The sequence below is a fragment of the Hypomesus transpacificus genome, chromosome 19, assembly GCF_021917145.1.
Source record: "Hypomesus transpacificus isolate Combined female chromosome 19, fHypTra1, whole genome shotgun sequence".
Classification (NCBI taxonomy): Eukaryota; Metazoa; Chordata; class Actinopteri; order Osmeriformes; family Osmeridae; genus Hypomesus; species Hypomesus transpacificus.
Window position 1 is genome coordinate 1,772,402 of NC_061078.1, and position 23,027 is coordinate 1,795,428.

At 47.8% G+C, this 23,027-nt stretch overlaps 1 protein-coding gene across 2 annotated transcripts; it reads left to right on the forward strand.

The window, feature by feature from the left end:
* The first annotated feature begins 1,260 nt into the window (after positions 1-1,260).
* sema6dl (sema domain, transmembrane domain (TM), and cytoplasmic domain, (semaphorin) 6D, like) lies at positions 1,261-21,759 on the forward strand. Of its 2 annotated transcripts, none has more exons than XM_047041823.1 (20): positions 1,261-1,395; positions 8,142-8,316; positions 8,772-8,883; positions 9,365-9,425; positions 9,619-9,681; positions 9,815-9,916; positions 10,071-10,161; positions 10,367-10,486; positions 10,770-10,858; positions 11,666-11,883; positions 12,048-12,179; positions 12,802-12,957; positions 13,281-13,454; positions 13,815-13,955; positions 14,281-14,358; positions 14,528-14,586; positions 15,154-15,210; positions 15,850-16,056; positions 17,578-17,819; positions 17,938-21,759. In XM_047041823.1, the coding sequence occupies exons 2-20, from the start codon at positions 8,190-8,192 to the stop codon at positions 19,132-19,134; spliced, it is 3,426 nt and encodes a 1,141-aa protein (XP_046897779.1). In that variant the 5' UTR covers positions 1,261-1,395; positions 8,142-8,189; the 3' UTR covers positions 19,135-21,759. The 2 variants fall into 2 exon arrangements, with proteins under 2 accessions (XP_046897779.1, XP_046897780.1); XM_047041824.1 differs by lacking the exon at positions 1,261-1,395 and adding an exon at positions 1,759-2,027.
* The last annotated feature ends 1,268 nt before the right edge of the window (positions 21,760-23,027 follow it).

Consider the following 23,027-nt stretch of genomic DNA (forward strand, 5'->3'; position numbering starts at 1 on the left):
AAAAACACCATCCATCCAACCAGCCATCCAACCATCCTACAGACAAACAGACAGACAGACAGACAGACAGACAGACAGACAGACAGACAGACAGACAGACAGACAGACAGACAGACAGACAGACAGACAGACAGACAGACAGACAGACATCAAGCAGCTGAGCAGTGCAAACTAGTGTTTCCTGTTTCCTATTTCCTGTTGCAACATTCATGTGCAGATCCCATGGTCACAGCTCATAATGGAGGGTGTCAGAAGTGTGTGTTTGTGGGGTGGGACGGGGTAGGGGCAGGGGGTTGTCACACATCTGCAAACCCACCTCCCTAATGGGGTGCAAACGGCCCACCGCTGTTTGGCTGCCCAGCTCTGGAATGACCTGACACGGTCAATAGAGACATACTCTAACTTGAATGCAAACACACATTCATTTGTTGCATTTGATAAGCTCCTCCTTTACTCATGTATCACTTCCCACAGTCTGTCATAATATTCGGGAAAAACAGAATTGTGTGTAGTTGCGTCTTCCTCTCCTGAACCTTCCCCAATAAGACTTTAATTCAGACTTCAATGCCATTCTTGAAACAAACTGAACAAACAACATGTATTACCATGGGTCATACTAACTGCTTTGTATGTATTTATGAATGTCTGTGTGTATGTGTGAAGTGAACAACCAATTGGAAGCAAATGCATGGCCATTTGACATTTTTTGACAATTTTTTTTGTATTATCCTATCCTTAGACTCATTCACAGTTTTTCAATTCAATGCATTGCAAGTGGTGTCAAATTTGTGACTCAGTTGTTCCAAATGTGACAAATACATATTTGTGGAAAATGTGAATCTGATAAATGCTCTTAAACCAGATGGGAATGTTACGTAGTCAATGCATTTGGTTGCAATAAATGTAAAGACCAGTTCTCTAATTATATCCCACGCTAGGCTTTTAACAGAGAGTAGTTTCCCTCCGAATTCTGAAAACAGTACTGCTGAAAAGATTTTACAACGCGCTTCGCTTACTTGTGATGGGGGATGGGTTTTAAAGTGAAGGGGGGCACAACAGGGTCAGGGGGAGAGGTGGGGGCCTCTCCCTTTCTCTACAGCAGGGAAGAAAGCGCTCGGGCAAGAAGCATAGCCAAAACCCACAGCTAGGGAGAGAGGGAGCGGAGAAATAGATGGGGGAGGGACCGAGTTGGACCAAGAGCGCGGCTTATTGGTAGGCAGGGAAGTGCTCTCTCGATGGATTGACTCGGTATGGATCGAATTACACCATTTGCCGTACATTAGTTTGTTTTTCTCCCTACCCGGAGCAAGCCCAAGGAGAGAAGTTGGTCTACTACGTGCACAATTGTTGGATTATAGCAACAAAAAAAGGATACGAAATATCTATACAAATGAGGTGAGTTAAATCTGTTACGGTGGTTACTTTTTATTTTGCAGTGAGTATCGAAAGACGTGTAAAACTGAAGGGAAAGATTTCCTAGGCTATTTGTTGCAGCTCAGAGGGAGCCCTGCAGAAGTGGTGGATGCAGGACGAAAATAGTTATATGGCTATTTTTACGTTATATTAATCACACATGTTGTGGGCAATTGAAATTGACAATATAGGTAAAAAGTAATCTTGTAGGTATCTAGAGTGCCGTGATTTTATTTCTGCCAGCGTGCATGAAAGGATATGCACCACTATTGTTTTTTCTCCCTCTGATTTTCCTAAGTTAATGGTTTAGGGGGGGATGGGATGGGGGGCTGCCGTACCGCTATTTGATCGCTGTTGAGCTTTAGGGATCAGTCAGCAACGAGCCGGGCCCAGGGACAGTGAGGGAAGTCAGAGGGAGAATGAATGCTGCTCTATGAGTATCGGAATTAATTTCTGTGCGCAACTGGATAAATCGGTTGGGATCGTATGGCACCAAGGATGAGGACGGTTTACGTTTATGATGTCCCTGAAATGGATTCACGTTAAAACGGAATATAGCCACATTTGGATTTGACATCTGACAAAGCTTTCATGACAGATTTTGGAGCCTGAAGGTAGGTTGTATAATTTTTTGCTCATTGTGTTGTTCCAGTAGTGCGTAAAATAGTTAAAGTGATTGTGTTTTTCGATACTAAATTGACCAATTAGCATAATACTGTGTTATTTGATATGCTATTATATCCCGATCCGATGGACTTTTAATTACTTGGAATCTGGCAACGCTCGGACACAAATCATTCACTCCTGTGAAAAACAAAAGTAGATCGAACAAGCTAGTATCATTGCCATGAATCTACCAAACAATTTAGGTTGACAAAGATGAGTGTTCTGTCGAATGATTATCTTTATAGATGGCCAAGTACAGACAAGATAATGGTCGAAGTGAGGCACAAATGTTGACTGAAAGTGAAAAGAGAAGACGGGGAGGAGACGGTTAGGAGATCCACGGAGCGCACGGGTGCGTTGTGGCATTAAGACCACAATTCACCTGCCATTCATTCAGAACGGCTTGAATAGAGGCAAAAGTACAGTAATAATGAATAAAGTCCTCCTATCCTATATTTTATTCTAATGGAAACCAATTACGGTGTGATACATTGGTTCGATATCAGACCAATCAATGTTGTATTAGCCACCAATAAAAGTAGACATCTTTATTAACATACGGTAGGCTACGTTACAATCGAAAACCTTACCAGTTACTTAAACTGCAATCGGAACATACACTTCAGCCAAGTTTCCGCATGTGAGACTATGCTAAATCACCCATAGTCTTACTATAATTGTGTATCTATTTTTAAGCAAGATTTAAAAACATTGTAAATAGGTAGGCTCCCTCAGCTTTCTCTGAGCCCAACCCGGCTACATTAGTGCTTGAATCAATTTAGCATACCCCCATTAGGCTAGTCTACTGGCTTGTCACTCTGATCTACTGTTGCCCTCCTCACTGTTGTCTTTCGAATTCATGTGAACGAAAGGATTTACCACGGATCAGTATTGAATGCTTTTATACCCTCAACAGCACAATACTTGTTTAGAGCCCAGTCTTCAGCTAGTATCCTGTGCTTTAGAAATGCCACACTGTGCCAGTGTACCCACGAATTGTAGCTAATCTAAATAACTAGCCTACTATCTATAGCAAAACTGAGTGTCATTTGTGAGTATATGGCTTAGTATTTTAATAGATGTATGCGGCGCGACTGGAGTTTAGGTTACTAATTTAATGACAGCAGTATAGTGTCCGAGAAGTCAATATTCTACACATTAGATTGTGCGGAGCATGGTCTTTTTATTGTTTGATATAAACACACCTGTTTTGTAAAAACGTTGCTTTTAGGCAAAGATGACTGACTAAACAGCGGGCAAATTGCTAAATGAAGGTTGGCTAGTTCTGTAAGGCATGAATTCAATAAATAACGGTAGTTCGTGAAATTCATCTTTCAGAAATTTTTACAGAACTGGGGATGAATAACTCCGTATTCCAAGTTCGGTTTGATAATCATTTCTTTCTCAAATTCTTTTGTTAATCAGCTTTCTTGGCCAATATGAGGAAAAAGGGTGGGGCAGATAATATGCCTTCATGCAGGTGCCACTCAGAAATCAAAATCAACACATAAAATACTCTGTCTAATCCCTTTATTTGTGGTCAACCAGTCCGTTAGTATCAGTTCTGTCTTTTGATGTAAGGAGATTGATGCTGCGTGACAGTGAATATTGTCTAAATATTTATAATATCATCCATAATAAATAGCAAATGTATTTTCAGAATGGCTGGTTTTAAGATAGCAGACACTTCCCTATTGCCATTTACTTTTTAATTCATACTTTTGTTTATAAGCTATAGTATTTGCACTTTTGGTTAAATGCTAACTGCATTTCATTGGCTCCGTACTCACACTGGGCACAATAACAAAGTTGAATCTAATCTAATGTTGCGCATAGTAAGGTGCAACAGTTGGCCCAGGTATATCCCAACTGAGGTGGGTATCAAACTCTCAACCATGTGTAGGAAGTCATACTGAAACTGAGCCATCAGGGCTGTTTACAGACCAGCTGGCCGCTGAGTTTTCCTCCAGCTCACTGACCACACAATCAGGGAACAACGACCAGAACAGACACCGTTAACCCCCACAGCAGCCAGCTGTGACCCCGGAACAGCCTGCGTTAACCCCTTGAATGGCCCGAGCTAACCTCTGACAGACTGAGGACAGGGCTTGCCCTGGACCGCTGATCTAGGATCTGATAACCAGCCCCAATATCTCATCCATGACTAGTGATCAGGATCAGCCTATACCTACTCTCCAGGAACTGGAACTGGAACCCCTCCTACCCCAACTAGCCATATCACCCAGAGGAGCACTGGTAGCTGGTCTGGCCCTACCCCCCATATTAGCCCCAAACCAGCTACCCCTACCCCCGAGAGGAGCCCCTGACCAGCTACCCCTATCCCCCAGAGGAGCCCCAGACCAGCTACCCCTACCCCCGAGAGGAGCCCCTGACCAGCTACCCCTACCCCCCAGAGGAACCCCAGACCAGCTACCCCTACCCCCCAGAGGAGCCCCAGACCAGCTACCCCTACCCCTCAGAGAAGCCCCAGACCAGCTACCCCTACTCCCCCAGAGGAGCCCCAGACCAGCTACCCCTACCCCCCAGAGGAGCCCCAGACCAGCTACCCCTACCCCCCAGAGGAGCCCCAGACCAGCTACCACTACTCCCCCATGAGTAGGACTGCTGATGGGGGTGGGGCTCCATTGTGTTGCTGTGCCCAAAGCCCCTTTGTTCCCCAGTCACACCTGCAGCTCAGCTCTTTGTGCTCCACTACAGCAGAACTACCGCTGAGAGCAGCCTTTCTCATGTTTCACTCCTCCTCTCACGAAGGTAGGAAAGGAGAGAAGGAGGGAGGGAAGAGAGAGAGAGGAGGAAAAAGGGAAGGCTGTTGCAGTTGCTAACTCTGTGTAGCAACAAGTCAAGCCACTTCAGAAGTAATCCTGAGGTAAATACACAGCGATTAGGTGTTGTTATTATAGAACAGAGGGAGGCAGCGGTAATCATTTCTCTGCCTGGCTTGACCGTTTTAATCATCTGGCTGAATCCCCTCCAGTGTCAACTCTCTGATTACTTTCTCCAACCTCCCAACAAGACAACAAATTTAGATCATGTTTCCAATTTGGAACAACACATACATCCAGCAACAAACACATAAACACACCGTCACACACACACTCTCCTAAGACTTGTGTGCAAGCACAACTTTTGCCATTGCCATCTCTCACCCCGCTAATGAAATTTGGTGTGGAGTTAAGTTGAACGGTTGAGTTTGAACTCCTCTGCAGTTCAGTGGTTTCCCAAATCGTCTGTGTTTACAGCTCATCGTGGTGACGATGTCACAATGGGCCCCCCAAACAGCAGCCATTGTTCCACCGGGTTACAAACAGCCCATCACACTCATGGATCAGTCAGCAAACAACACAACCTTGTTGTTTACCTTTTTTTTATCTTTTTAGTGGGCCAATTCCTCCAGTTAGGATGCTCTACACGGGGCGGTGCCAGTCTTGGTTCTGGTATAGTTGAACACAAAGAAGTTTAGACGCACACCTAACAAACCAGCTGGGGATGAATCACACCCAGGAAGACTCAGAAGGCAGGGAGTTGTTTCCTTAAAGCCAGTACGGTTGTAAAATGTGATCTAGAGAAAATGAATAAGGAGGGCTTGGTAGAGTGACTAACAAGATGAAATAGCTCTCTAGCAAGCATTCTCCCCCCAACCCCCACCTCTCTCTTTAAACGGCATGGTTCTGAGCCAAGAATATCAGCAGAGAAAGTGCGTGATTGTAGGACATTGAAAATCCTGTAATAACAGAGGGAGAGAGGGGGCAGGCTCAATAGTCCTGTTGCGTGACTAGCTCTGTCTCGGGGCCTGTCGAGGCCTACACACACACACACACACACACATGCATACTGGAGGGCAGGAACAGGAGAGCATAGAGGAATAGTCAATAGAAAACATGCTGGGCTCACTGGAGATTGAGAAGTAATTTTAGATCGCTGACCTCTGAATGTCTTCTGTTACTGTTTTGCATTAAACTTTCTGAGGAAAGCCTTTCGCCTTGTGGTTGTGCTATTACCATGCAGGGAATCATAGGAGGAGGGCAGTGACTATAGAAAGAGCAGCCCAAGTTTTTTTTCTTCAGGGTTTTTTTCCACATAAATGGTTCAGCAAGCCTCAACCTGGGAGAGCTGAGACTTCAAGTTCTGGGAAAGGACAATTATTTTAATGTGAATCAAAGCATGTTGGGGCTTGAGGCAGCCCCGAAGCAAAGTGATACGGCTTTAGAAATTAACATTTGGGATTGGGTCTTTATTTAACTCGTATACTCCCTTAATAGTGTGGTACGATTGTTTTCTTGACATCTGTTGTTGCTGCCTCTAGATTCCCTTGGAAACAAGACGATTCATCTCCAATGGTTTTTCTACGTGCACATTTCAAGACAGCTATGGGCCGTGTGTCTTGTACGGACTGGTTTTGTGGGTCCTTTGAGCCAGTGCCACCCCTGGCACCCTCCGTAGAGCTCCATGCGTCTCCCTCTACTGATGTAGCGAGGGCGAGCTGCTGACAGTTGCACTTCTCTATGGATCTGTGAGTCTCTCTGCATAGATCTGAGATTCACGTGGGGGAGCCGGCAAATCATTTGTATCTTAATTAGAGAACAGAATCTCCTGCTGCCTCTACGGCTCATAAATCAGAGGCGTGACGACCTTTTGCGCCGAGTAACGTGGCTCACATTGTGCGGGAACCAAACCTCTAATTTCTCTAATAACTGGACTAATTGGATAGAAGTGCTGACTTGTCGGGGCTGTGCAGCACTACCGGCTGTCATAATGGCCCTGCTCTTAGAAAGGTCCTGGGCTGCCCACTGTGTGCTGAGAGAGGTGTCATTACCTAGACAGAACCGCATTTGTCATGCCAGTCACCCACCCCTCATCTCCCTCTCAAATCAGTCAGTCCACACTCTGACGAGCTCCAACACAGTGACTTCCGTAGCTTCCTGTTCCCTGTGGTAAATGATCTACATTATCATAGATCAAAACACAGGTGCTAATGTATCAGTAGACTCCATACATCACAAAGGGCAACACTCTCGGTGGGTCACGTATTCCGTAGATTGCTATAGGCTGTGTGTATTTGTGTACATCCATAGATGAGCATAAGAGTGGCCTAGAGCAGACTGATCAGGCCTACTTCCCGGTTGGATCAATCAGAGCACTAATGGGCGGGCAGGCAGGGCATACAGCCAGCTCTGGAGCAGGTGTGCTCTGGGGCTAATTGAAAACGTGTCAATACTGGTGTCGCGTCTGTGTGTATCCACGTGCACAGTGGTGTGCACGCCTGACGATGTGCATTGCGGTGTGTATGTCTGTGTACGTGTGTGTTTGTGCGTGTGGATGTGTCTTAGTGGGCTCCAGGCTCATCCGTTCCCTGCCTGTGTGCGATGTACACCGCTAAATTGTTTTTTCCGTTCCAGCACCGTCCTCATGAATAATTTGTTTGCCCTATAAATATTTCAATGTACATTGTTCATTAATATGCACACACAGAGACCGTCTCTAAACCATTGTCCTGCAAGTGGGCACACGCACACACACACACACACACACATACTGTCAGTCATTCAGTTGCTGCTACTTTTACACACAAAAGTCATTGTTTGTGTGGGTAGCCTTTTCCTGAGGGTAAGCCACACTTTGCGGATGATGTAAAAAATCCCGTTCCTGAGCTCAAACAGGATCATAATCCCAGATTAGTTAGATTAAACACCACACACACATGATACTGATGAAGGAGCTGGTGAGTCCTTTAGACAGGATGTAAGGGAGCTTGGAAGTGACTAAAAACAGTGGGGTTCTAAACAAGACTTGCTGATGAAGCGGTTGTTTCAGCTCCAGAATTAACCTATCAGAGCACAGATGTCCGCAGACAGGGTGCCTGATAGGCTACAAACAGGGTGAACTTCCTGTATAGCCTCCCTGCACCCAGACACCCATCGGCCTGTTGGCTGACCTTCCCCAGTACAGCAGATGCTGGGAATAGCTGTTAGAGGGATGCCAAGTCCTGCCACTAAGCGCTCAGTCAGCGCAACGGTTCCTGACAGTGTGTGTGTGTGTTCCAGGTAACATCTCCATCAGTGTGAACCAGGAAGAGTGGTCTTTGAGCAGCCATGGGCCAGAGAGATGGGCTTCTGTTCAGTTTGCTGCTGCTGCTGCTACTGAAGGCAGCCTCACACACCCTCCATGCAGTCAGCTTTCCCGAAGACAACACACCCCTGGACACTGTCGACGCACACTGTGAGTACACACACACACACTTCCGGAACATTACGGGCTGTGTGTCTATAATGGGACGGGGAAGATGTCTGTTGGGAAACTAGAACGGCCAAATCAAATCCATTCTGAGTGTGACGCACCCACGGTCATAAAATTGATCTGGTTCATCTTCGTTTGTAGCTTCAAGTAGATTCCATTTTCCTCCCTCAGTGATGGACTGTGTGAACACTAGAGAGATGTGCTGACCGCGCCAGCCGTAACTCTGGCACACACACACTCACACGCACAGCCCCAATCCAAGGCATTCATTACATGACTGAAAGACTTCTATTAAGCTGTTACTAACAGCATATTTACGGGTGATCAACTCAATCGATCCAGTGTGCAGTCTGGGGCGCATCACACCAAGCTAGTGTGTCTATGTGTTTGTGACTAAGTGTGTGTTGTTCCCCCCCCCCCCCCCCCCCCCCCCCCAGTCTCCCGGCAGTACCCCGTGTTCAGAGGCAGGGCCTCTGGAAACGAGTCACAACACCGCCTCGACTTCCAACTAATGACCAGAATACAGGACACACTGTTCATCGCTGGCAGGTAAACACAAAAACACACACCAATACACACACACACGCACACTTCATTATTGGCAAGTAAATAGAGCTGTAAGGTATAAAAAACAGCTCTTAGCCTTATTGGATCTGGGGAGGTGGGTCCAGGCCTGACACATGAGGTATATGGCAGTATTGATGTAGAAGCGGCTGTATATCACAAAGGCTTGCTGCAATGTCAGATCCACTCCAGTCTCCCGGGATAGCTGCTGTTTATGTCACACTGCAGGAAATACTAACATTGATGCACGGTACTTTCTAAATAGTGGAAACGTTGTTTGTGTTACAGCGCCGTATATATGTTTCCAAAGCCAGCAATCGTTGTACAAATGTAATGTTAATAGCGAAATGATTGCAAGGCCCATAGGAAATGCATAGGTGCAAGAGATCATTTTGCTATTCCGTTTCAGAGTGTTTTTGTGTTTGTGGGATGTGCCTGATCTGTGTGTTTCTCTTGTGTGTCACAGGGACCAGGTGTACTTAGTGAGTCTGAGGGAATCCTACAGGAATGAGATCATCCCATACAGGGTAAGACTCTGTCCAGGAGACCAGGGCAAACCCATAAACACACAAGGGCTTCCTAGGAAAAACAACCTCATAAATCGTGTACCAGTCTTGCAGCTCATAAACGAGGACGTGAAAACACTAATATATGTGTGCGAACGCCCGAGTGCTCAAATATGTAGACTTACTTTTCCGGTCCTTTCCGTCTGAAACACAGAAGCTAACGTGGAGATCAGGCCAGGCGGACCGAGAGATGTGTGCAGTGAAGGGAAAACACAGAGTAAGTAACTTCGGCATGTCAAATCATCTCTCATTGACTAATGGTTTACCTCAGTGTACCACTAGCTCCTCTGGGGATTATTATAATTCCAGCTGCCAGTGTGCTAAACCTCTTCTGCTGCTCCCTCTTCTAGGACGAGTGCCATAACTTCATCAAAGTGCTGGTTCCCAGAAACGATGATCTTGTGTTCATCTGCGGCACCAACGGCTTCAACCCTATGTGCCGATACTACAGGGTGAGTCTGAAAACCGCTTGTAACGTTTACGTGCGAGTGTTTGTGTGTGATAGAGACCGAGGAAGAGAGAGGGGGGGGGGAGGGCGAGAGAGCTTTATTTACGTCTCTGCCTGTGTGTCTTGTGTAATGTTTGTTTGTGTCGGCTCTCATTCAGCTGGACAACCTGGAGTTTGACGGAGAGGAGATCAGCGGACTGGCTCGATGCCCGTTTGATGCCAAGCAGACCAATGTTGCCCTTTTCGCTGGTACGACAATCACCACCTAAACACACAAACACACACACCCTCCCCCTCCGCACACACAGACGCACACTCGCACACACACTAAATAACGGCGTATGAGCGATGGCTGAGATGGGACTTTGGCCATATAACGCAGCTCAGAGGTCAGGGCCAGCAGGCTTCATCACTGAAATACAAGACAGAGTCCTAAACTATCGTGTCGTTCCAGATGGGAAGCTCTACTCTGCCACGGTGGCTGACTTCCAGGCCAGTGATGCTGTCATATACCGCAGCATGGGCGACGGATCCGCCCTCAGGACCATCAAATACGACTCCAAGTGGCTGAAGGGTAAACACACAAGCTCCTCTCTCTCCCCTCCCTTTCCTTGGTGGTCCTGGAGAAACAGGGATCCTGTCAGGAAAGGCTGTCCGCTGTCCGGGCCATCACACGTTCTAGAAGTTACAGTATCCAGGCGCTCTGATGTGTCCCCGTTCCCAGGCGGACATGTCCAGCCTCCCCCAGACTATCTAGGTCACTCCGTGGCAGAGACAGCTCCAGTGAGCACACTGAAATATTCAAGACAGAGTTGAGTGGTGACGATGCAAAAATACTCTCGCCCGTTCTCTTTCAGAACCTCACTTCCTGCACGCAGTGGATTATGGGAATTACGTGTACTTCTTCTACAGAGAGATTGCAGTGGAACACAATAGCCTGGGCAAGGTAATGTGCATCAATATCCCCCCGCAACTAATGCCATTCTCACAATTCAAACACAAAGTCTTAAATACAGCCATGGAGAGAACTAATGGTCTGGATGTTGTCGGCCTGTACTTGAACCCAACAGCAACAGGGAAGGCACACATAGACACACATCCATAAAGTAAGACACAAAAGCACACACACACACACTACTTCTTACATCTCCCTAGTGGAGTGGATGGTTAGCGTCTGAGTAATAGTTGCGACCGTGTCCAGATATGCCCATGCATCATTGTAATCTGTGGTGTTCTGGCTAGGCTAGCTGTGTCCTCTCTTCACCCCCTGCAAATTAAAACTTTAGCCTTACTAATGCTAGAAATTACACCTGTGCTGTGATGGAGGTTTGCACTGGTGAATTATTTACAATGTTTCTGCTGGTTGCTTCACATGCTTCATTTACAGGCTGAGCCCTGGCAACATTTAGAATCACACACACACGGCAGCATACACACACACACACACACATGCATAAACACTCAGAGGTCGAGCAATCACAGGACAGCCTATCAGGCGTCCTAAACCCTTGGCCTTAACTAAGAGAATGCCTTAGATAAGAGCACTTACAGGCCTACTTGTGTGCCTATGTGTGCATGTGAATGTGTGCCCTAGTGTGTGTGTGCGCGTGTTTGTGTGTGCGTTGCTGCGAGTCCACAGGATAGAGTGATGTATTATTCAATGGATGGAAGTGTTTTAGTGACGCAGAATCTGCAGACTTATTTTCCTCTTCTTTTTTCTGCCCCTCCTTCTATCTCTCCTCGCTGCCCTCAGGCGGTGTATTCCCGCGTGGCGAGGATCTGTAAGAACGACGTGGGCGGGTCCCAGCGCGTGTTGGAGAAACACTGGACATCGTTCGTGAAGGCCAGACTCAACTGCTCCGTCCCAGGAGAATCCTTCTTCTACTTTGACGTCCTGCAGTCCATCACCGACATCATCGACATCAACGGAGTCCCGTCCCTAGTGGGCGTGTTCACCACTCAGATGAACAGGTAAAGGTTGAGCCGCCTGTCAATCAACCAACAGACGAACCAATCAGTCGAATGACACTTTCACGTAAATAACCATCCCGTTATTCAACACGTGGAGGTAAACAGAAAGGTTGCTTCACCCCTGGGGTCAAACGTAACCGGCGCCTGTGTTTTGGTTGGTCTAGTATCCCAGGCTCCGCGGTGTGCGCCTTCTCCATGGCAGACATAGAGAAGGTGTTCCGGGGTCGTTTCAAGGAACAGAAGACCGCTGACTCTGTGTGGACTGCCTTCCCAGAGGACAAACTGCCCAAACCCAGGTAGCCATTTTGACGGCTTTGCCTCCACACAACAACAACAAAACACACAAGGGAACACCATTAACCATGGAATCAGAATCAGTTTTTTTGTTGCCATGTAAGTTAACACAAACACATATTTACTCTGGCAGGAAGGTCCATATTTACTGTGGCAAGAAGGTGCATAGGTCAAAATGTTTGAGGGCTACATTTCACTATTTACATGACAGCCGTTTAACCTTTCCTCACGGTTTCCCTGAAATCAAATCTCTGTCATTAGAGATCTGGTCATGGCTGTTGCTCTGCACACTTGCCAGCTGGCGATTATTAAATAATAAATGATATATAATTAGACTCGATGCATTTTTAACCTGCTCGCTATCAGCACAAACAGGTAGGCAAGCCCTATGTCCAAATTCAGAGTCCCCAAGTTGCTAATTACGGATGTAAATCATTTATGGAGGAGAGTCACGCGGGCTGGATATTCCTCCTCTGGATTACCACTGAGGGTTATTGTGATCCCAATAAACCCCCTAGCTCTTCTCTGTACCACGCCCCCTATTCAGTACAATTGAATTGACTCAACTGTATTCGACCCTGAGGGGTGCTGTGCTGTGACCTCTGACCCTGTGTGTCGTCTCAGGCCTGGCTGCTGTGCGGGTCACGGCGCCGCTGAGACCCTCAAGAGCTCCATCGAGTTCCCCGACGACACCCTCATGTTCATCAAGTCCCACCCCCTCATGGACGTGGCCGTTCCCTCCATGGGTGACGAGCCCTGGTTCACCAAGACACGCGTCAGGTGAGACGGACACACACGCAGCACAGGCGCCCCCGAGCACACACACACACACACACAACCATGAGGCTGAAGCCTTACCGCAGCAGCCTGGGTTGGAATCCGGCCCTGGCCCTTTGCTTCCATGTTGTCCTATCTCTCTCTTTCTATCTCTCGTCTCTCTCTCTCTCCCCTTCTCTCTCTCTCTCTCTGCCTTTGCTGTCACACGTCATTTAAAACTGTCTAATACAGCATGAAAAATGCCCAGAGAAAATCAAATCTTTAAACATACACAACCATGTTCACCAGGACTGACTAACTAGGCTGTGTGACCCATGTGCGTGCAGGTACAGGCTGACCGCTCTGGCTGTGGACAATGCTGCCGGGCCTCACAGAAACTATACGGTGGTGTTCATCGGCTCTGAGGCTGGGGTGGTGCTCAAGGTCCTGGCTAAGACCTCCACCTCCTCCATCAATGACAGCCTGCTGCTGGAGGAGATTGATGTCTTCAACAAAGCCAAGTATGCAGGGTTCTGTCTGTCTCTCTCTCTTTCACACTTTCTCCTCTTCAACTGTTTGTTTTCTCCCTGACCTCCTCCTCCTCCTTCGGAAGAGGCATAGGGAGCTTTGTTTCAGGTGTGAGAGTGAAGTGGCACAGGTGTGTGCGTGTGTGTCAGTCAGAAGTGACAGTGATAAACTGTGGTGAACCCCTTTGTGGTTCCTTCTCCTAACAGCTGATTAGATCTAGTGATTGAAACAGTAGACTCCCCTATCAGGCTAAACGTTGGGTCAGGTTACTTATCTTTTCCCTCTCTTTATCTCTCACTCTCTCCGTCTCTCTCTCTCTCTCTTTACCTCTCTCTCTTTATCTCTCTCCCCAGGTGCTTGTCTAACCGTGAGGATGACAGGCGTGTTCTCTCCCTGCACGTGGACAAAGAAACACACAGTGTGTACGTGGCCTTCTCAAGCTGCGTGATCCGCATGCCGCTGAGCCGCTGTGAACGCCACACCTCCTGCCATAAGTGAGTCTACACACACACACACACACACACATAGCCACCGACGTAAACAAAAGGAAGAAAAAAAAAAGAAAAAAACAAAGGTGACTTTCAGGTTTCATGTCAAGTCATGCGTTCAAAGGTTCATTGTTTTGTTTTCAGTTGAATGTCATAAGAAGCAAAAATAATAACCTGGGCCTGGTCTCCTTGTGGTTAATGTTCAGTCAGGCAGGTTTTTAATGATTATGGTACCGTGATGTAATGGTACACTGTTTCCCAGTATTGTTTAACCCTGTGTGGTGTGCCAGTGTACTGGGTGAGTGTGACCTGGGTGTGTGTCTGTCCCCAGGTCCTGTGTAGCTTCCAGGGACCCCTACTGTGGCTGGAGGCCCCAGGGAGCGTGTGAGAGGATTCTGCCTGGAGTCCTGTGAGTACTTCACACATGTAGACAGACCTTGTCAAAACTTGCACATGAGGAGTGACACTGACTTTATATGTCTTGTCTTTTTCTCTCCATGTCTCTCTGTCTCTCTCTTTCTCCGTATCTCTCCTTGTCGCTCTCTCCATATCGCTTGCCGTCTCTCTCTTTCTCTCAGGACTGGGTACGAGCAGGATGTTGACATTGGTAATACAGCCCATCTTGGAGATTGTCATGGTAAGATCTTTATGTCGATATCGAATCCATTCACTTTCACACACACACACAACACCACACCAGGCATACACACAAACAAACCCATCTCCACACACACCATAAGCCTTCACATCACTTATCATAACCACACCAGTAACCTGTCCTTACATAACTCTGTGTAGTATATTAACACACACATCTACATACATGCCCTCCTGTAACTAATGCCACTTGGGCCCCAAAAAAATCAACATTAACACATGCTCCGAGTTAGGGGGCAGCGCTGGCACTGCCAGACAAGACTGAGTTCAGTTGACACAGGACGTGGGAGGAAAAACTGAAGTAGAATATTTTGAAAGCATCCTGGTTTCTGTGTTGGGCCAGCTTGAACCGCAGGAGTAGAACCCAGAGCAGGACCAGAGGGTGAACCTCCAGTGTACAGGACTGAGAGAGAAGCTCTGTTAGCGCTAGAGAGTGCTTACCCAGTATGATTATGAAAGTGCACTCTTAGTTTGTAGGGTATCGTTGCTCTGGACTTCGTTTGGATACTCCGTTATACTGATTTTCCTGTTCTTTTAATTCTTTTAGCATTTTTGGCTACTACGTCATCGCCAGATTACAAATCATTTGGCGACCCAACCTCTGGTTAGTTTGAAACTTTACTCAAATGTTTTTTTTTTTCTTTTTCCTTTGAGTTCAGCATTTATAAACCTCCCCCTTTCTCCTCCTGCTGCTGGTCACTCATCTTTCTTAACCGATCTTTCTTCATCACCTCATCTTCTTCATCATCATGGTCATAATCTCCACCAACTACGTCACAGGACTACATCAGTGCTGTCGCACACTTTCTCTTACCTCAACTTCCTGTTTCCTTCCTGGTTTACCTCCTGCATGCCTGTTCGGCCCCTCCCTTTTATGACATCATCAGTGTTGTGTACGAGTCTCCTGTCACCCTCGTAGAGTCAGCTCTCACCTTTCCCCCCTCTCAACTGTCTGAGCCAAACTAATGTACAAATGTTTTACTGAACATGGAATTTCCAAATCTTGAAAAAATATTTTCAATAGGCTATTTTACAGCTTTTTAGTGGAAAAAGTAGCCCTTAAACCGTACACTATAATACCAAATAACTACAGAATATAATTAGGGACATTACCACAAAGCCTTATGTTTTGTTTTGCTAAACTAACCCAAAGTGTCCATTGGCCATGCCTACTAACACTGGTTAACAGTATGCTTTATCCACGTGTCTGCACTGTTTGTTAACAATTTGTTTGTCACCACAGACATGGAGTTGTCCTCAACGCCAGTCACTGGCCAGCCCAGTGGGCCCATAGATCCCCCTGTTCTCACCCCCACTCAGAGCCCCAGCCCTGGGCCTGAGGCTGGGGCTGGGGCTGAGGCTGCTCCAGAGCTCTACGGCTCTGGCTTTGTGCTGCAGGATGACCCAGGCACCTCTCATTCTTTAGAGTCACTCCCAGGGGGCCCAGAGGGTAAGGCCCATAGGGAGAGAACCAGCACGCTGCATGGAACCCTGTCTGATAGCTTCCAGCTGCCACACACACAGACACTCTATCTCTCTCTCTCTCTCTCTCTCTCTCTCTCTCTCTCTCCCTGTCACTCTCTCTCTCCCTGTCTCTCTCTCTCTCCCTGTCTCTCTCTCTCTCTCTCTCAAACACACACTTTATCTCTGTCTGTCTCTCTTTCTCTCAAACACACACACTCACAGTCTATCGCCCTGTCTCTCACACACACACACACACACACACACACACTTTATCTCTGTCTGTCTGTCTGTCTGTCTGTCTCTCTCTCTCTCTCTCTCTCTCTCTCTCTCTCTCTCTCTCTCTCTCTCTCTCTCTCTCTCTCTCTCTCTCTCTCTCTCTCAAACACACACTCACACTATCGCCCTGTCTCTCAAACACACACACACACACATCTCTCTCTCTCTGACACACACTTGCTCTTTTTGCATACTCAAACACATTCTCTGTCAGTCACACAGACACACATGCACATGAGCACACAGGCAGCTATCCAGGATTTCCATCAGCTGGCATGGCAGATTTAAATCTTTCTTTCTCTTAATTTAGTTTCATATGATTTTGTATCTTTCAATTTTATGTTGCCATGCATTTATATTTTCAAATTCATACATAGTTTTCAATTTATTCAATGTATTTTTATATATGTTTTTTTTTACATGGTGAAAATGTCTTACTTTCTTTTTCCCATCCTCATTTTTCTTCACTATTAATCATTAAACCCTCTTCATCCACACTTTCTTTCTGGAAAAAGCTTTTTCTTTGGGACTACTTTCTCTCTGTGCCCGTCCAGGTCTTCTGAACAGGGTGTTGTCGGGTACAAACCCAGTATGTAGATCCCTCCCCAGGCCCTCTAAAGCCCTCCAGCACCTCTTTAGATGGCTAACTCTGCTAATGTCTGTGGTTACTAACAAACCTTGAGTCTAGTGACGAACCTAAAGCAAACTCCACCTCGCGTCTGGAAACGAGTTTTGAGGATCTCTCCGGTTCTGCTTTATTTTCTCTGAATAGGGGTCCGCTTTTCTATCCTTTTAATGTAGTGACATGCATGCGGTCAATAGGAAACAATCTGAAATGAGTGGGTATGACAGCGCAACAACCAACGTCTTCATTTTCGACTAACATAGCACTACCTTTCTGTTGATGGGCTCACTTGAGTGGACTTGTCTCGGGCACCTGATCCTTTCTGCCAATTTTCACCATGTTTTCCAGTTCTTACCTTCTCAGGTGTTACAGCAGTTATGGTTCACTAAAATAAAATGTAAAAAAATGTGTGAAATCAGATAATGGATGAATGTATTTGAATTTGGCACCAGCTGACAGGCTACCTTTGGGGGGTAAAGGCAGAGACCATGCATGGCTGTGGCAGTGTTCACACACACACACACACCCGCTCGGGAGGTGGCCTATAAGGAGCACTGTGATTGGCCGCGTCAGGTGTATTTAACCAATGCCTGTGTCTGTTTGTAGGCGTGTGGGAGATCCAGGCAGGAGAGGCCAACCAGATGGTCCACATGAACATCCTCATCACCTGTGTTTTCGCGGCCTTCCTCCTGGGGGCGCTGCTCGCCGGCCTGGTGGTGTTCTGCTACAGAGACTCCTTCCTACGCAAGCCCAGACACGTCCACAAGGACACCGAGTCTGCCCCGTCCTGCTCCGACTCGACCGGAAGCTTTGCCAAGCTCAATGGCCTCTTCGACAGCCCCGTGAAGGTACCTAGAATCGATAGGAAACATGTCTAAACTGTTTAGAATAACTGGAGCGCGTACTATCTTAATACTAAGTGGTGTTGGCTGGTGTTTAAAATCTTCCTTCCGCTGTTTTCTTTAGGAGTACCAGCACAACATAGATACTCCCAAGCTCTACACCAACCTGCTGACCAACGGCAAGGACCTCAACACGCCCAACGGGGACACTAAGACCATGATCCTCCGCAACAGCTGTCAGCCCCCCGAGCTGGCCGCCCTGCCCACGCCCGAGTCCACCCCCGTGCTCCAGCAGAAGGGACTGCAGCCCATCAAGAACCAGTGGGAGAGGGCTCACGGCAAGGTCAACAGCTCCCGCAAGGAGTCCAACTCGGCCCCCAAGAGTCCTCAGTTCCTCCCCTCCTCCCCGCCGCCCCCTCATGCCCCCGCCCACCACCCCCACCCCGCTCTGGGCCACTCCCTCATCCCCAGCGCGGTGGTCCTGCCCAACGCCACGCACGACCATTGCGGCGGTAGCGGCGGCGGGCACAGCAACGGCGAGGACACGCTGCCGCGCTCCGCCGACAAGAAGCAGAAGAACGTGGATCTCCAGAGCGCGCCTGCTCAGCCTAAAAGCAGCAGGAAGGAGCAGAAGAAGACCGTGGACGCCAGGAACACCCTCAACGACCTGCTGAAACACCTCAACGACCCTGGCGCCAACGTCCCCTTGAGCTCCAAGGGGATCCTCCAGGGGGACGGCTCGGGACCCAGGCCCAGGCAGCACCTCATGCTGGAGCCCATGGAGGCCCTGAGCGAGGTGCCTCCCAAGGTGCCCAGTCGCGAGGCCTCCCTGTACTCGCCCTCCTCCTCCCTGCCCAGGCACAGCCCCACCAAGAGAGTGGACGTGCCCATGCCCTCCAGCCCCACGGGCAGCATGAGCATGGGGGGCACCCTGGAGAGGCAGAGAGGGGGCTACCACCTCCACCGAAGCTCCTCGCAGAGGCACTCTCTCACCTCGCCTAATGGGGTGACCATGGGCGTGTCTCTGTCCCGCCAGCACAGTATGAACAGAGGGGGCTACATGCCCCCCACACCCCCTTCCAGACTGGACTCCCATGGGGGAGCGATGGGGATGGGGCTGCACTCGCCCCATTCGCCCCACTCGCCACACCCCCCCTCAATGTCCCGGCAGAGCAGTTACAGCGGCCACGGCTCGCTGCCCCGCACCGGGGTCAAACGGACTCCGTCGCTAAAGCCAGACGTCCCCCCCAAACCAAACGGTTTTGTGCCCCAGACTGAGATGAGGACACAGATGAGGGTGGTGAACAAGTTTAGCTACTAAAAAGAGCGTCGACATTTTGCGGCGGGCGGGCGGGTGGGGGGGGGTGTGTGCTCTTTCTAGGACTACATCCAGAAGAAGACGTCTTGAAAGCTGGCCTTGAGAGGGGTTCTTCAAAGCCTCGTGTTTGCCAGGGGTGGGGGCTGTTCCCGACACATTCAGACGCACATTCATTCAGAGTCAAAAGGGAAAGTGACACGTGGTCCAAGATGCTAGGAGGGGAATATCCAACACCCCGGGTTTCTCCAACTCCCATCATCATGTCATGCAGGAGGCTGGTCCCCCCCCACACCACCCCCCTCCCCTGGCCTGGAACACAGAAGGATCCGGTAGTTTTGGGACCAGGGCTTCATCCGGGTCCAGTGGTTCCTGGGTGTGCGGCGCGAGGTAACCCACCTGTGATACCAGGTCCCACACCCAAAAATACTTGAAGAACGGGTCTCGCTCCCGCTGGGCGCTGTCTTCCCACTGATGTGAACTTCACAGAGGATCGTTGAGTCTGCGTCCCTCAGACAGCTGCTGTTGAGGAGCTTTCAGTTCGCTGCAGATGAGTGTCACTGGTCGGTACTGTCTGCCAGGAGCCTGGACAGCAACACAAGTTTCGAGTTGTTTGTATTTCCAAGTGTGTGTGAGTTAGATGGAGTGTGACCAGGCGTTTAACCATCTCTCACGAGCCACACAGACACACGGCCATGGTAGAGGCCCAAACCTTAGACCTGCTACACTGTCACTTCTTTCAACTCCAGGACTAATGTCTACAACATGGCTGTACGCAGGCAGTGTCTGTGCGTGACCTGGATGTTCTAACAGGCCACTAGCATAGCAACTTTGTAACTCACTGGGATTTAGCAACACATTCGCTGCTATCGGTTTTAAATTAAACTCCTTGTAGTTTGTTTGGGCCTTTGATGCATAGATTTCATACAGGCCAGGATGTCTCCTTGTGTGTGTGTGTGTGTATGTGTGTGGTGGTGTGTGTGAAAGAGAGCTAGTGTGTGTGTGTTACTGTGCTGAGGCCCAAACTTCAGCAGTGCACCGTGTTGGTGTTCTGGGCTTGTTGTCACAAAGGCAGCTGGCCTTTCTAGGAGACTATCTCCTCCGTCCTCAACGGGAAGACGTTGGCTCTGGCGGACACGTCTCCAGAGGCCTAGTTCTCTTTAAATGTAGCAACGGTTTTAACTCTCTCGCGCAAACTAGTATATCGAAATGTTTTGAAGATGCTGGTTTTGGTGTTTTTCTTACTCATGAATAGGTCCAATATTTCTTTTCTGATGCAACTCAACTGGGTTCCTTTATGTCGATGTTGAAAGCATCCTGTTCTCTAGGCCAGACCCATAGCGGAGTGTGTCTGAGTATTCAGCCCTGGAAGTCAAGTTTCTGGAGCTAGTGTTTGACCCCCGTCGTAAGAGTCAGTGTAGGTAACATCCTCTCTGTAACGGTTCCTGTGCCCCTGGGAGTGGCCAGTGTACAATCGCAGCAACATCTACCAATGTGTCCCAATGAGTCATGCTGGTAATGACAAGATCCTGTACATATTATAAATATATGAGTATAAATATTTTTAGGCAAGTGAACCTGAATCTGTGCATCGTGTGCCTTATTCAATGAATGATCTATATACTGTAAAACTGTAATATTAAAAACCGTCAATTGAATCCAAAATCAGTCACACAGTATACACATTTTCAAATTGAAAGAATTCCCCACATCCAAACTGCAACGATCCTGAATTGTGAGATTTAGACACAAACATTCCAATCGCAGAGTGCAAGCTGATGAACAGAGGTCCGAATCTCTTTTACAACCTCATTCCTTCCTTCTGTGGTCGTGCAGAGCTGTCACACACAGGTGCCATGCAGTGAATGTATTATCACGACAGAGAGATGGAGTCAGACTTCACGTTAACTTCCTGACGCTCCTACACCGTGCTCTCTCCAGGCAAACTACGTACAAACCAATTTGGGCTGTTCGGAACCAATTTGTTTCCGATTTGTGGTTTTTTTCCGGGTGGGGCAGTGGTCATGCAGTAACAAAACAGAGACAGGGATTGGCTGGCATGAAGTGGATGGAAGGGGTTATTAGGAAACACTCTTTTTCTTAGAACATGAGGTGTATGATGGAGCTTTCATCTTTGAGGGGACAAGTGGCAGTTGGGAGCCCAAAGCCACATTTTGTGTTTACATGATGATTGTATGTTAAGACTCGGCTCTCAGTAACTCTCTTCTGATGTAACCAGTGTTTGGGCTTTCACTCTCTCACTACACACGCAAAATGCAAACACACACACACATACTCCATTACAGAGACTGGCTGTGCTCAGCTGCCTTGTACATTGCAATATGAACTGAATCTTTGTGTTGCAATTTCAATTAAAGCCTTTATATTTCAGTCGATGCTCTGTGTACGTGCAAATGAACCAGAATTGTCTCCAGTTTTGTTTTTAATACTGTGCAACATAGCAGAACAGACAGCTTTATGTTCTCCTGAGTGTTTGAGCTTGTAGATATGTTGTAAAGTTGTACTGTGAATGTGTACATAATTATGTCTTTTGTTTCAGGATATTTTCTGTTGATTTCTTTTTTTTTTAACACAGCATGTATAGTTGAAATAAAATATTACTGCACAGAACACCTGGAGTCATGCTTGCCTCCCTCTACTTGAAACGTAAATAAATATACACTTTGATGGGTGGGACAAACTGTAGCTAGAGTTGGTTTGAGTTGAAAGATGGCCCTTAGCAAGGTTTCAAAGAACAAAAATAGTCCAGAGACGTTTAGAAGTTGCAGTGCTGAGGGCTATTTTTAGATCCTGGTTGTTTTGAAGTTAGGGGCCAGTGGAGAGTCAACCACTCCAGATAGCATGTAGGAACCATTCCAAAATCGTTTGTAGCGGCAGAAACGAACATCTGGTCAAAGAACTGCACTGGGCTTAAGATCTGAGACTCTGCCTGATGCCAAGTTGAACACACACACACACAGACCAGCTCAGAGCAAAGCAATGAGATTGGATCTGTGACTGAGAACCAGGCCAGAATGGTTCAGGCACCGCTTTAATCCCAATTTAAAGATTTGCTGAATAGCCGATAATTACACTAAGAAATGTAACATCCACTGAGAAATGACAAACACACAGACATTCCCAGCCCTGCTTCTCAGTGTGATTCATGGTGTTGTCATTACTGTTGCAGACAGAGTGGTATTTAATGGGCCCTCTCTATGGGCAATTCTTCACTATCCTGAGGTCTAACACAGACATAAGGAGAACGTACATCTGAAGGTCAGTTAGCGCTTGAACTCTGAAATATGAACGAACGGATGAAATATTGACCTTCCTCAAAGTCAGAATAAAACTAAATTAAAAATATCGCTAGCGCTCCCAAAGAATGTGTGAGTGCTTACTTTTGGAGTGCCACTCGGCAAGACAACAGCAGAAACAAGAAAAGGCTTTTTATGTGCGGCGTGTGTTTCCCTGTGAATACGAAGCTGGCCAGGGAAGACGCCTGTGAGAGCTCGGCCACTGGCTGCTTCCAGAAGAGTCCCCTAGGCCGTGTGTTTGAGCAGGGGCCATTGTGGCACGTCACTGCCGTCACAATGTTGACACAAGTGCTCCTTGGTGTGCTTTCAACAGGTCCCCCTGAAAACTTGCGCCTACCGGCAACACTGACATCTTCCCAGGCCTTCCCCCTCCCTCCTCTCCCCTCCAGAACGCTCCTCTTTTCACAGGGCAGTGGCACATTCCCCCTGGGTAGTTTTCTGAGAAAGTGAGCTATGAAGTAATGCAGGGTAGAGGGGGGCAGGCTAGGAATGGGGCCCAGGCAGGCTAGGAATGGGGCCCAGGCAGGCTAGGAAATGGGGCCCAGGCAGGCTAGGACTGGGGCCCGGGCAGGCTAGGAAATG

Coding starts and splice junctions, on each gene's coding strand:
- sema6dl (XM_047041823.1), top strand. CDS start 8,190: ATGGGCCAGAGAGATGGGCTTCTGTTCAGTTTGCTGCTGCTGCTGCTA. Junction 16,057..17,577: donor ACTCCCAGGGGGCCCAGAGG/GTAAGGCCCATA, acceptor GTCTGTTTGTAG/GCGTGTGGGAGATCCAGGCA. Junction 17,820..17,937: donor TCTTCGACAGCCCCGTGAAG/GTACCTAGAATC, acceptor TGTTTTCTTTAG/GAGTACCAGCACAACATAGA.